At 52.7% G+C, this 13302-nt stretch overlaps 6 protein-coding genes across 6 annotated transcripts; 4 read left to right on the top strand and 2 right to left on the bottom strand.

Annotated features, from left to right (window-relative positions):
- Nucleotides 1-331: 331 nt before the first annotated feature.
- VTN31DRAFT_4042 (uncharacterized protein) lies at nt 332-852 on the top strand (the record flags this gene model as incomplete). Its single annotated transcript, XM_069404387.1, has 2 exons — nt 332-616; nt 670-852. 2 exons carry the CDS (start codon nt 332-334, stop codon nt 850-852), a joined length of 468 nt encoding a protein of 155 aa, XP_069261365.1.
- Nucleotides 853-2582: 1730 nt separating this feature from the next.
- On the top strand, nt 2583-4490 carry VTN31DRAFT_4041 (uncharacterized protein; the record flags this gene model as incomplete). The annotated part of the gene is made up of 7 exons (XM_069404386.1): nt 2583-2763; nt 2822-2934; nt 2990-3256; nt 3312-3463; nt 3520-3765; nt 3815-4250; nt 4308-4490. The coding sequence occupies 7 exons, from the start codon at nt 2583-2585 to the stop codon at nt 4488-4490; spliced, it is 1578 nt and encodes a 525-aa protein (XP_069261364.1).
- Nucleotides 4491-5692: 1202 nt separating this feature from the next.
- Nucleotides 5693-6396, bottom strand: VTN31DRAFT_4040 (uncharacterized protein; the record flags this gene model as incomplete). Its single annotated transcript, XM_069404385.1, has 2 exons — nt 5693-5777; nt 5837-6396. The coding sequence occupies 2 exons, from the start codon at nt 6394-6396 to the stop codon at nt 5693-5695; spliced, it is 645 nt and encodes a 214-aa protein (XP_069261363.1).
- A 50-nt stretch (nt 6397-6446) lies between these two features.
- Nucleotides 6447-7303, bottom strand: VTN31DRAFT_4039 (uncharacterized protein; the record flags this gene model as incomplete). Its single annotated transcript, XM_069404383.1, has 3 exons — nt 6447-7124; nt 7171-7229; nt 7285-7303. The coding sequence occupies 3 exons, from the start codon at nt 7301-7303 to the stop codon at nt 6447-6449; spliced, it is 756 nt and encodes a 251-aa protein (XP_069261362.1).
- Nucleotides 7304-8050: 747 nt separating this feature from the next.
- On the top strand, nt 8051-9686 carry VTN31DRAFT_4038 (uncharacterized protein; the record flags this gene model as incomplete). Its single annotated transcript, XM_069404382.1, has 6 exons — nt 8051-8134; nt 8186-8452; nt 8505-8656; nt 8714-8962; nt 9012-9447; nt 9504-9686. 6 exons carry the CDS (start codon nt 8051-8053, stop codon nt 9684-9686), a joined length of 1371 nt encoding a protein of 456 aa, XP_069261361.1.
- A 577-nt stretch (nt 9687-10263) lies between these two features.
- Nucleotides 10264-13185, top strand: VTN31DRAFT_4037 (uncharacterized protein; the record flags this gene model as incomplete). The annotated part of the gene is made up of 1 exon (XM_069404381.1): nt 10264-13185. The coding sequence occupies one exon, from the start codon at nt 10264-10266 to the stop codon at nt 13183-13185; it is 2922 nt and encodes a 973-aa protein (XP_069261360.1).
- Nucleotides 13186-13302: the final 117 nt, after the last annotated feature.

Here is a 13302-nt window from a genome sequence, read left to right as displayed (position 1 = left end):
AAAGGAAGAGGGTCTTACGCATTGGAGAGACTTTTTTGATCTCTCTGTCTTTGTCAAGTCACGGTCCCGACGATACCGACTGATGCTGAATGTGGCCTTCAATTGGTTCGGACAGTTTTCCGGGAACAAGTTCGTCACTCTACCACTTTTTCTGAGAATGCCAAACTGACTTTTATAGCGTCGCCTCTTACTACCTTCCCAATGCTCTTGGAAAAACGTGGGCGTCACAGATACCAACACGCAGCTCCTTTTGAATATCATCTACGCTTTAACGGGTTGGATTGCAGCAACAGCCGGAAGTCGATTCCACGATGTAATTGGCCGGCGCAAGATGTTCCTGGGCTCGACCGCCGGCATGGCCATATGCCTAGCCATCACGGCGGGTACAGCGGCCAAGTTCGTGCATGACGGCAGCACAACTGCATCGGCCGCGTCTATCGCCTTCATCTACATCTTTGGCGTAGTCTTTGCCTTTGCTTTTACGTCTATGCAACCCATTTATCCTGGCGAGGTCATGTCCAACGACATGCGTGCCAAGGGCATGGGCGTTTTTCAGTTGACCGCCGGCACTGCCGGGTTTGTTAATACCTTTGCAGCCCCGGTTGCTTTGCGGGATGTAAGTCTATCCATTCCTTCGCCTGGAGCTATGTTCCTCACAGCGGCCTGCAGATCGAGTACTGGTTCTATGTCTTCTTCGTGTTCTGGGACTGCTTTGAGTTCGCTTTTATCTACTTTTTCTTCGTTGAGACTAAGGGACGTACCTTGGAAGAATTGAACGAGGTCTTCGAGGCCCCGGATCCTCGCAAAGCTAGTCTCAAAATTCGGAAACGTGGAGGAGAGGAAGCTACGTGAGATGGCTAGGGGCAGTCTCCGCATTTTATATCACGCCGACACGAGATTTGGCATCTTAAGCAATCATCCTGGATACCCCTCTGATAGTCATCACAAATGGTTCGAGTTGTACCTGCCTATGACCACAAGCTGTAGTTTATCATTGGAAAGTAAAGTTGCTGTCGTGCCCAGGCTCATTGTAATGAGTGTTACGGGTCGCGTACAAAGATGAAAGGGCTCCGAGTCGTACTCCGTAGATTGATATCAGTGTCGACTTTCGCTCGATGTCTTTGGTCCCTCCGCGCAGAAGTCTTGAATGCGGCATGCGCTCCAAGATTTTGTTGTTGGAGAAGGAAGAGGCACTCTTGACTGTTCTGGAGCGTGTCCACGACGATTGCGCTGGGATTGTCCAGGAATTGTCCTGTAGTTCGAAAGTTCTCCTGATGCCCGTAGGTAAATCCAATGACTTTGGAGGCTTTCGAGACGTTCCCATAGTTGAGGAGTCGAGGAAAACAATCATCAAATCCAGCTACAAGCCCAACCTGCTGATTGTCTCTGCGTATTCACCACCCTTGAGGCAGCAGTTGCGTGAAAGCGTTCCAGTCAAATGCCCTGAAACTTTCGTACTTGGCTTAATCCCCATTTGACACGGCAATGTGATGCCGTTCCAAAAGCAGCTAGCAAAAATACGGGATTAGGGCCGGAGTTCGACTCGATTCGGCACGGAGATTCGAAAACTGCATGTTAGCGCCGTACTAAACTGTGTATTACATTGAAATACAGAAAGATCAAAGCAATCCTCAACTTCAGCGGACAGCCTACATGTTCTGGTGGATGATGCTGTCTTCTGTTGCGGAGGACTCCGTCAGTAGAATGTCCATGTCTTTCTGGGGCTGAGGGTTTGTCTGGCTACTTAAGTTAGTCGATATTCAGGCTGGTCGTTGTGGTTCGAGCTCTTTCTCCTGCGTAGGCTGTCGGGTACTTTGGCTCAGGACGGCTCGCTGGCGCAATGGCTCTCTAGGTTCATGACGGGTGGACAGGATCATAGTACTTTGCTGCATCCCTCCCCGCGAGAGCAAGGATCGTTCCCCGGATGCGTATTCAGAGTGCGGGACCTGAGAAAAAAATGCGGAGTATCAACCCGGACGACATAGTAGTACCGTCTTTGCCATCCAGAATCATTGACTCTTTTCTACGTTTCAGGACTGCGATTATTAGCCCTAATGGCTGCTGTAGAGCTGAACTCACAGCTCCCTCAATGCAAATAGTTATACTAACCTTGGTCACCATTCAAATCGTACCACGCGGAACCCTGGAAGAGCACGTCTGGCTATTGAAAATCGAGCAATCGTCCACCGAGGCTTTTCATTTAGGGCAGAGTCAAATCGATGCGAGTTGGTAATGGACAATACCGGGGTGTAAAATTACCATCGACACCGTCACGCCACAGCAGTGAGCAAACCCTAACGTCGTCTCCACACTAGCTCCTTTCTCCAGTCTCCATACTACTCAAGCAGGGTCTGGAAAGTCCCAGCGACATGGATAACGGCCCGAGTCTCCGCTGATTCGGCGGCCGGCGTCGTGACTAACATACACGGACATAGCTCACATATATACGAACATCTGACACGCGCGCACAATGATGTATAAAATGCCGACTACCCCCCCTCCCATCCATCCGTGCCAGGAGCTCCCTCTTCGTTCAACCACCTCTACTCACTGCTAAACAGCCATCAGAGCTTCCAGCAACAATGGGGGAGAAAGATGTGACCGAGCATGTTCATGTCGAGCATCCGCTCGACGCCAAAGAGCAGCAGGAGCCGCTGACCTTGGCCGATATCATGGAAAAGCATAAACCGAATCCATGGGGCCCGGGCTACATTAGACTGTACCTGATGGCGGGGTTGATTTTCCTGTGCTCGACGATGAACGGTACGTCTCGCCTTCTGCTGTACGAGATTGGCGAGATGACTGACATTGGTTGCTTCAGGGTATGACGGCAGTCTCATGGGCTCGATCAACGCTCTGCCGAATTATACCAGATACTACAACCTTCCGGAAGGTGGCTCTGTCAGCACTGGCATTGTCTTTGCCATCTACCAGGTATGTACAGTGGCATAAGAAGAGAAAGGAAGGATAGTGCTGACAGAGTCTCAAGATTGGTATGATGGCTGGGTCCCTCTTCATCTGGGTAGCCGACTGGCGTGGACGTAAATTCTTCATCTTCATTGGTGTTGTTGGCGTCTGCGTTGGGACGATAGTTAATGCCACGGCAAAAACACTCGACGTTTTCATTTTTGGGAGATTCTTGCTGTCTTTCTTTGCGACGTTTGCACAGACCGCATCGCCTTTGCTTCTCGTCGAGATTGCACCTCCCCAATATCGTGGTACTGTGGCGGGCACGTACAACACGTTGTACCATATTGTACGCCTGATACTATGGGAAGGGTTTGTTAGCTGGACCTGCTGACTCGGCTTAGGGCTCGATTCTGGCCACGTCTACAGTCTATGGAGCACACTTGCATCTCTCCCACAAAGGCAATCTGGACTGGCGTCTTCCGCTGTGGCTGCAAATGGTTTGCCCGGGAATCGTCGCCTTGGGAGTCTGGTTTATACCAGAGTCACCTCGATGGTTTGAAGCCTGCCACGCCGCCGATATTTGATTTTCGAGCTGACGTGTAATTGCAGGTTGATTGCAAAGGATCGTCATGCGGAAGCTCATGACTTCATCATCAAGTACCACGCCAACGGAGATGCGTCCCACCCGCTCGTGACTTTGGAAATGGAAGAGATGACTCGCAACCTAAAAGAAGAGGGTCTTACGCATTGGCGAGACTTTTTCGACCTTTCTGTCTTTGTCAAGTCACGGTCCCGACGATACCGACTGATGCTGAACGTGGCCTTTAGCTGGTTTGGACAGTTCTCTGGGAACAAGTACGCCACTCCAACGTTCTCTCTTGAATAACCAGACTGACCGGTCCAGCGTCGTTTCGTACTATCTTCCCATGCTTCTGGAGAACGTGGGTATCACGGATACCAACACGCAGCTCCTTTTGAACATCATCTACGCCTTGACCGGCTGGATCGCGGCAACGTCTGGAAGTCGATTCCATGATGTGATCGGCCGGCGCAAGATGTTCCTGGGCTCGACCGCCGGCATGGTCATCTGCCTGGCCATCACGGCGGGTACAGCGGCCAAGTTTGTCCAGGACGGCAACACAACTGCGTCGGCCGCGTCTATCGCCTTCATCTACATCTTTGGCGTGGTGTTCTCCTTCGCCTACACGTCCATGCAGCCCATTTACCCGGGCGAGGTCATGTCCAACGACATGCGCGCCAAGGGTATGGGCCTCTTTCAGCTGACTGCTGGTACTGCCGGGTTTGTCAACACCTTTGCAGCCCCGGTTGCCTTGAGAGATGTCAGTCTATTCGTTCCTTGGCCCCGAAGTTGTCTTCGTTGCTAACAGCGGCTGTAGATTGGGTACTGGTTCTACGTCTTCTTCGTGTTCTGGGACTGCTTTGAATTCGCCTTTATCTACTTTTTCTTTGTGGAGACGAAAGGGCGCACACTGGAGGAGTTGAACGAGGTCTTCGAGGCCCCGAATCCTCGCAAAGCGAGTCTCAAGATCAAAAAGCGTGGAGGAGAGCAAGCTACGTGAGATGGCTGACACACGCAATCTTATCGATGCGAACTTCATTGTCGATGAACACGCATGTACTGAGTACTTATGTCGATAGCAATTCCAATCTTACCGCCTGATGTTTGGGTTTGACTCAAACTGCTGTACCTTTCTTTCACGGACTCTTTCAAATGAATGCTTCTTTTATGAGCTTTTTTTTTCCCTTGTCATGGAGTATTGTTCTACATCAGAATCCCTTAATATCCCGCAACTTTCGAAGAGGCACAGCGTGTAGCTACAAGCTGTGTACATTCTTCCTTCACAGCTGAAGTGTCAACCACTGAAATCAAGCTTGTGTCATACTTACTTCTCTCAATATACTTCGGTGATTGCAAGTCGGCAATTGAACAGTTTTGTGCGATGTGTGGCCATTATTGGCTCCCAAAAAAAAAAGAAGAAAAAGAAAAAAAATAAACGAAAGAAGGGCTCGAGTCCGTAAGGTGTAGTCGTCATCAGTTGCTGTGGTTCCAAGTTGATTTAGAATTGAGTTCTGTCGGAGCGCGTGCGAACAAGCAATCCATTTATGCAGTACAAGTATGCTTGGAATTCGTAAAGGTTGGGACCGATATCTTCAGGGTCATTCCATGTCTCCATCATGAATGCGCTCGAGAAAATTGCAGTTTGCTTAGGAATGAGGACCCCTTGAGTGTGCATGAACCTTCGACGATCGCATTGGGACGTCAAAAATCGTCCTGTCCTTGAAAATGGTCTTCTGAAAGACTTGAAAGCAAATCCCACAGTTGAGGAGTCAAGGATCAACTGCCACCAATATCAGCTAAGCTCAGCCTGCAGATTTGTGCCTGCTTGAGTTGCTTGTTCAGCTGTGAGAGTTGAGAGTCGCCTATTGTATACTAAGCCAATCTACGAAAAGCAACCTGCAGTCAACTGTTAACCATTAGTTGTAGGTTAGTCCTGATCCGGCACGGCATGAGATACCGTTCCCAAAGCAGCTAGCAAAAGTACGACAATCAATCTGGGGTTTGCCTCGATTCGGCACGTAGATCTGGAAAGTGCGTGTTGGCGCTGTACGGAAATGTGTATTACAGTGAAAGGGTTACTTACAGGTACCTTCACATCATGATGTGTCCTTGTTGGCGGAATCATGCCTGAGCTGTACGATAAGAGTTCTGATAATGATGGGGAAGAAGAGAGATGGGATAATATTCTTGGATGGATCAGTTCTATCTACAGTTTCGCGGACCTAGACACAGGTTCAGGAGCCAATTCATCACGGTAGATCTGAGATTCCAACATTCGGGTGTTGATCTGTTGGAGAATCCAAACGTCAGCTCAGAGAAACTCTGAAAGTAGTTGTGACGACTTACATGGCGACTGGATAGCTCATCCACACGGCTGACACCGAGTAATCGCATCGCCGTCGCCGTTTCATCCGCGAGGACTGTACTTTGTTAGCTCGTAGATCAGAATATCCCATCAGTGGTCTTTGAGACTGATTTTGGAGGGTTCGCTCAACGCCCTCCTTTCCCCCAACGGCAAGTCCGTAGAGTGCTGCCCGCCCTATACCAACTGCCTTGGCTCCCAGAGCCAGCGCCTTGACAGCATCCGTGCCCCGACGGATACCGCCGTCAACAAGCACGTCGAGCTTGTCAAAGACCTGCGGACAATGCCGACGAATTTCGAGCAGGACATGAACGGGAGTAGAGGCTGTGTCAAGGGCTCTCCCACCGTGGTTTGACAGCACGATCCCTCGAACCTGTGGGGCGTATTTTGTCGCCAAAAGAGCGTCCTCGTAGGTCTGGATTCCCTTGAGGATAATCGGCAAAGACGTCTGCTGTTGGAGCCAGCGGAGCGTCTTGTCCCACGTCAGCGAGGCGTCGGTGCCCCAGACTTCTGGCTGGGCGCCAACTGCACGAAGCTCCTCCATCTTGGACCGCACTTCAATCTCTCGTTTGCCTGGAAACGGCGCATCGAGCGTCAGGCAGATGAACTTGATTCCGGAAATGCTGTTGATCTCGGCGATGCGCTCTGCTGCACGTCCTTGAGGCAGTACAGTTGCCAGCCGAAGATCTGGTCTGGTTTGGCGCCCGCGACGATGGATTGCGTGGTCATGGAGGCGTTGTGCGAGATAATCTGCATCGCGCCCAACGAGGCGCATGCCGCGGCGATCCCTGCCTCGCCAGCGGGATGGGCCAGGCGTGCCTTTGCGGCGGGGCTGACGTAGATGGGAAGGCCGAGTTTATGGCCCAGGACGGTCGTCGAGAGGTCACATTCGCTGCAGTCAATGAAGATCCTAGGTCGAAGAAGAATGGAGCGATACGCTAAGTTGTTGTGTGCCTTGGTGATGCAGTCGTCTGTCGCGGAGGAGTAATAGGCCCAGGCTTTGGAGCTGAGTGTTTGTTTGGCTAGCGCTTCGAATTCGTCCAGATTTAGCAGGCTGGACACATCTGGCGTCGCTTGTTGACGCTTGGGTTCTTCTTTCTTCTTCACCGACAAGGGATGGCCGTCAGATACTTCACCCAGACACCACTCTGGTGCAAGATACTTTTCTAGGAGCCCTGGGTGGATGGGATCGTACTCGTCTGTTGCGTCTTTGCCCGCGAGAGCAAGAATCGCATTTGATCCTCCAGGATGCGTATCCAGAAAGTGCGTGACCTGGATATTAGCTACGAAATAACATACGCGAGAAGGCAATACCTACATCGTAGACTTTTCCGTAGAGAATCACCCAGCAGCTCTTTGCTGTGTTGTGTTTCGAGACTGCTGCTGTCAGCCCTAATTGATTCATGGAAGTCGAAGCACTTCAGTTGCTCACCTTCTTCAATGCTGATCATCTTGATTACTATCGTAATGCCTAACAGTTTCGAGGCACACCACTCAAAGAGATCCTCTCCTGAAGAGCATCCGGCCCATTTTTTAAGTATCCGTCGCAACCTGAGGATCGACCAGTCAATCCAGGTGTTTTCTCATTGGTAAAGTGTTCAGCAGGTGCAACCCGCACTAGTAACAGACAATACCGGGGTGTAAATTACCATCCCGCGCCGTCACGCCCCAGAAAACCCTAACGCTTGCTCCACACCAGCTCTCCCCAAACTCAAGCAGGATCCGATTCCGCAAATTCCCAATGGCATGGATGATGGCCGATTTCCCCGCTGTTTTGGCCGTCAACGTCGTAGCTGACACTCACGGCAATGATGTGGTATATAAATGTCAATGTTCCCCCCTGCATCCGTCTGAGCAAGGATCTCCCTCTTCGCACCATAAGTGCTCAGTAACTTCAAAGTGAAAAGTCATCAGAGCCTCCAGCAACAATGGGAGAGACGGACATGACCGAGCATGATCATGTCGAGCACCGGCTCGACGCCAAAGAGCAGCAGGTGCCGCTGACTTTGGCTGATATCATGGAGAAGCACAAGCCGAATCCATGGGGGCCGGGGTACAGGAAACTGTACCTGATGTCGGCGCTGATCTTCCTGTGCTCGACAATGAACGATGGGTCGCATGTTGGTTGTAAAGGATTGGTAAAATGATGGCTGACAGGTTGGCTTCAGGGTTTGACACCAGCCTTATGGGATCTATCAATGCTTTGCCAAACTATACCAGGTACTACAACCTTCCCGGAAGGCGGCTCGGTTAGCACCGGCATTGTCTTTGCTATCTTCCAGGTATGTGAACAAGACAAAAGAAAAGGAAAGGACTTTGTTGACGGTTTGAAGATTGGACAAATGGCTGGGGCTCTCTTCATCTGGGTAGCCGACTGGCGTGGACGACGATTTCACATCTTCTTTGGCGTCATCGGCGTCTGCATTGGGACGATAGTTGCTAGCACAGCAAAAACACTCAGTATCTTCATCTTTGGGAGGTTCTTGCTATCTTTCTTTGCGACCTGTGCGCATACTGCATCACCCTTGCTTCTTGTCGAGCTTGCGCCGCCCCAATATCGTGCTAGTCTGGCGGGCATGTACAACACGCTATACTATTGCGTACGTTGATATCATCGAGTATTTGCTAGCTGGACCTGCTGACTCAGTTCAGGGCTCAATTCTTGCCACATCTTCGGTCTATGGAGCGCACTTGCACCTTGCCCATAAAGGCAATCTTGACTGGAGACTTCCGTTGTGGCTGCAAATGGTTTGCCCGGGAATTGTCACCCTGGGAGTCTGGTTTATACCAGAGTCACCTCGATGGTCTGCGACATACCATTGCCTAGAATACTGGACTCTCATGCTGACATGCGATGGCAGGTTGATTGCAAGGGATCGCCATGCGGAAGCTCAAGCATTCATCGTCAAATACCACGCCAATGGGGATGCCTCCCACCCGATCGTGAATCTGGAGATGGAAGAGATGACTCGCAGCTTGAAGGAAGAGGGCGGGCTGACGCATTGGCGGGACTTCTTCGATCTTTCCGTCCTGGTCAAAACCCGATCCCGACGATATCGACTGATGCTGAATCTAGCCTTTAGCTGGTTCGGGCAGTTCTCTGGGAACAAGTAAGCACCTTCAACGTTCTCCGTGAGATCGCCAGGCTGACCCTTTTAGCGTCGTCTCATACTATCTTCCCATGCTCTTGGAAAACGTGGGCGTCACAGATACCAACACACAGCTCCTTCTGAACATCATCTACGCCTTGACCGGCTGGATCGCGGCGACTGCCGGGAGTCGATTCCACGACAAAATCGGCCGGCGAAAGATGTTCCTGGGGTCGACTGGCGGCATGATCATTTGCCTGGCCATCACGGCGGGCACGGCGGCCAAGTTCGTCCACGATGGAAGCATGACTGCATCATCTGCGTCCATTGCCTTCATCTCCATCTTTGGTGTGGTCTTTGCCTTTGCCTACACGTCCATGCAGTCCATTTACCCGGGCGAGGTTATGTCAAACGACATGCGCGCGAAGGGTATGGGCACGTTCAAGCTGACAGCCGGCGCTGCTGGGTTTGTCAATACCTTTGCAGCTCCGGTTGCTCTGAGAGATGTAGGTCGATCCGTTGGTTCGCCGGATGCTGTGTTCGTTGCTCACCACCGTTGTAGATCGGTTACTGGTTCTACGTCTTCTTCGTGTTCTGGGACTGCTTCGAATTCGCCTTTATCTACTTTTTCTTTGTGGAGACGAAAGGGCGTACCCTGGAAGAGTTGAACGAGGTCTTCGAAGCGCCGAATCCTCGCAAAGCCAGTCTCAAGATCCGGAAGCGTGGAGGAGAGGCTGCTACGTGAAAATTCCCCTGATCAGTAAGCTACATGCTGATTTGCTGTCCATCATTTGTAATGTCTCTCTGTGGAAATGTCACGAATCAACAGGAATTCGATCATTACTTGGTCGATTGTCATCGACTCCTCGAACTGCTATTTATATAACCCCTCCCGACTGTAGATTACATAAGCAGAGTCTGTCAGTGTGACGTTGTCAGATGCACCGATAGCATCATAAGCCGAACGGATCGAGTTATTTCTGAGGTCCGAGCTGCACCGAGAGTTCCGCGCGTGAGGTCCATGGATTTGATATCTGTAAGGGCAGCTGTCATACTTCATTGCGCTCGCTGCCCAGCGCGGTCGGATTTCTGGTGAACTGGTCTATCTCCACAAATTCTGAGATTTTCATCTTGAAACGTCATCCCAGGTTTGATTCTATCGCGTTTCAGCATCCGAGACCGTTCCATCCCTTAATCCAGCTTCCGTTGGTCCTCCGTGATTGTTATTTTGCCTCGTGATTTTCAGCTCAGAAATCGTGGACTCTTCATCTCGCAGTCGCAGATAGTATCTTGTCACCGCGATCAAACTCGGAACCCACACCATGTTCCGTCGCAACCCGGACATCGAGATCCAACTGTCCGATTCTGGAACCACGCAACCAGAAAACGCCCAGGAGCAAGATATTGAGATGCTTTCCGACGATCCTGGCCAGCCGCTGTCGTTGCAGACTCATATTGCAGCCCGTTTCCGCCGGCGATCCGCCAGTGCCCGCCGCGCATCCGCGGCATCATCGCGCCGCAGCTCGATATCCTCGTTGAACTCGCACCACTCCAACGCCTCGGCTCACGGCCGCTCGCACTGCGATCATATTGCACACAATCTTCGGCGCGCCTCGATAATCGAGAGCCGCAAGGCACGGTTGGCGGATAGGGCCGTGCATGCCGAGAAAGTGCGGCTGCGTGCTGCACTCGCCAAATCGGCCTCCGCTCGGAACTTGCAGCGGGAGGAGAGAGCGCTGGCAGCGCAACAGGCCCGGGAGCGCCTATTGGCGGAGATCACAGCCAAGTGCGAGGAGGAGGTGCGCAGGGCGAAGAAGAAGGCTGAGGATACGCGTGAGCTCAGGGCCGCAAAGTATGCACGACTTCGTTTGGAGATGGCGGAAAAGTTTGCCGAGGCGGAGAAACGCCGATTAGAGTATCAACAGAACCATCGCCGGCAGCGAACGAGCAGTTCGGCGACCGGGGAGGTGAAGAAAACGGTATCGAAGCCGCTGAGCCGCGATGCTGCTGCTCGGAGGATCCAAAAGGCATGGCGGAGGTATCATGCCCGCGTGGTCATGGAGGCGTTCCGTAGTCTAGATTTCACGTTGGAACGCATTCGGGGGATGGAATTTGAAGAGGCCGGCGCCTTCGTTTCGGAAGAACGGGTGTTGGACACTATGGCCAAGGTTCTGCGCTTGTGCGGCCTGCAAGATATGGGGACTGGGACCATGGGAGAGAGGGGCGCCGTCCGGACGTTTCTCACGAGCTATCTGATTCTGTCCCACCCTACGCAGATTCTAAGTGAAAACGGCAACGGGGAGCAAGAGCAGGACTTAATTGCCAAAGCAAAAGAGCTGTTGGTGTCGTTTGAGCAGGTTACTGCTCAGCTGTCGACCAGCTACTCTACGCAGGCTGTCTCAAACGATCTCGGGACACTCTTTGAAGCGTACAATGCATTCTTCTCCGCATTCCACGCGTGGAAGGCTCATGATTCCAGCGTGTTCATCGAGATCATGCTGGCTCAATTTGTCGAGCTGGAGCTGATCTGGCAAGCGGTTAAAGATGACCAGGACGTTGCCGACGACTACCAGCAGGGCATCCGGCACAACCAGATTCTGCTGCTGGCGAAACTGAAGCGGCTTGCGGGTCCAGAGAAGGCCTTGGATATGGTTAGGAAGGCCCTCCGCAAGGCCAAGCGAGAGAAGAAGCGGGCCTCGTCGACTCAGCAGACGACTCCGCGATCCGCAGCGGTGTCGTCTTCAAATGAAGCTAACTCGGAGAGTGTCACGTCTCCGATCAGCGAGACCTTCAACAATGTCGAAAGTGCTACGCTTCACGACCTGGAGCGGCAGAGGCTGTCTCCACACGAACGTTTCACCAAGGCACTGACAGCGTTGCCCGAAAATCGGGTGCTGGTGCATGAGTTGCTTTTGAACAAGGAGTACCGGATCGATCAAGCAGCGTATACGGAACCAAGAAAGCAGATCATGAAGCACATGTGCGACATGATGCGCAAGGACGTCGAGGCCGGGCTCGGCACCCAATGGACCGTGGCCATGGCGACGGTCATTCAAGATCGGCTACTGCGGTCTCTGAAGCCAGGCAACTCGCTGCACGTTCTGGTCAGCGAGGTTTTGGATCCGAAACTCATCGAAAATCAATGTAAGGCGGGGACGTTCTCGTACGATGCGTTCTTCGATTTTATGTGCGAGATTCTACCAAAGCTGTGCGCGCCGTTCCGTGACCCGGAAGTCAAGGCCTTCGCCGAAGACCGTTCGGGTGACGCGATCGACCGTCTGGCGAGGCTCATGGGGATCATCGATCTCCTCTCCCTCGACCACACCAACTTTATGATCCAGGTCGCGGCGCCGCAGCTCATCCAAGAAGCGCCCGGGTACGAGATGCGGACCTTCGAGCGAGGGCTTGAAGATGGCTCGATCAAATTGGATATGACGCGACGATTTTGGCGCACCAACCGGCGGCTTCTGATTGACGAGATGAAGCGGCGGGACCCGGAGAACAGCGATCCTCAGCCATCCGCAGGGAGGATTTACGCATACGGTCTGGTAGACCTTGTTCTGAGCAACGCGCCTGTGTCCGCGGGACCGTTGCCGGAGACGCTGGAGCTTGACCGCGATCGGCTCGCCCGGCTGCATCTCAAGGCGTTCAAGATCGCGGCGACGGCGGCGATCCTGCTGACGGCAAAGAACCTGCTCAAGCGGGACGTGCGATCGCAGTGGAAGGCGGAGGCGGAACATATCATGTCGCTCGACTTCTCGGACCTCAAGCCGGACCGAGTGCAGTCGATTATCGACGCGACGCACCCGATGCCCGCGACGGCGCGGTCGCAGCTGTCCGGGACCATCCGGCGCGTGCTGGGGCCTGTGGCAGCGGCAGCGGCAGCGGCGACACCGACGTTAACGCCGCAGGCGTCTGTTGAGATTGTTTCCTCGTCGTCTTCCTCGTCGTATGACGGTGACTCGTCGAGCAATGAGGGCAGCAGCCCACCGGCCAGTTTCACCGATCCCGTGGCGAAACTGATCCTGTCGCGACTGCGGGCGCATGTGCTCACGCGCCTCAGCGCGGCGAGCGCCAGCGAGCGGGTGCGCACCACGGCGACGGCAAGCCAGAGCCTGGCCGCTGCGGGGATGCCGGAGTTTGTCAGCGAGGTGGGCAAGCTGGTGGATGAGCTGAGCAAGGTGAGGGAAGTGGATTGGCTTTGCCATGGACGGTGGTACGAGGAGGTGTGGAAGGATGAGTAGTTCTTTTTTTTTTTTTTATTTACCTTGCTTTGCCATCTATTAGCTGGTTATGATTACGGGTATGCATCTGTAATGTTGCTATGAGTTACCATTGTTTGGACTAGTAGTTACGAGATT

This window comes from Thermomyces dupontii (genome assembly GCF_041956625.1).
Source record: "Thermomyces dupontii strain NRRL 2155 unplaced genomic scaffold VTN31scaffold_3, whole genome shotgun sequence".
In the NCBI taxonomy this organism is placed as follows: domain Eukaryota; kingdom Fungi; phylum Ascomycota; class Eurotiomycetes; order Eurotiales; family Trichocomaceae; genus Thermomyces; species Thermomyces dupontii.
The sequence above is the reverse complement of the archived record's forward strand: the minus strand, read 5'-3'. Positions and strand labels throughout refer to the sequence as shown.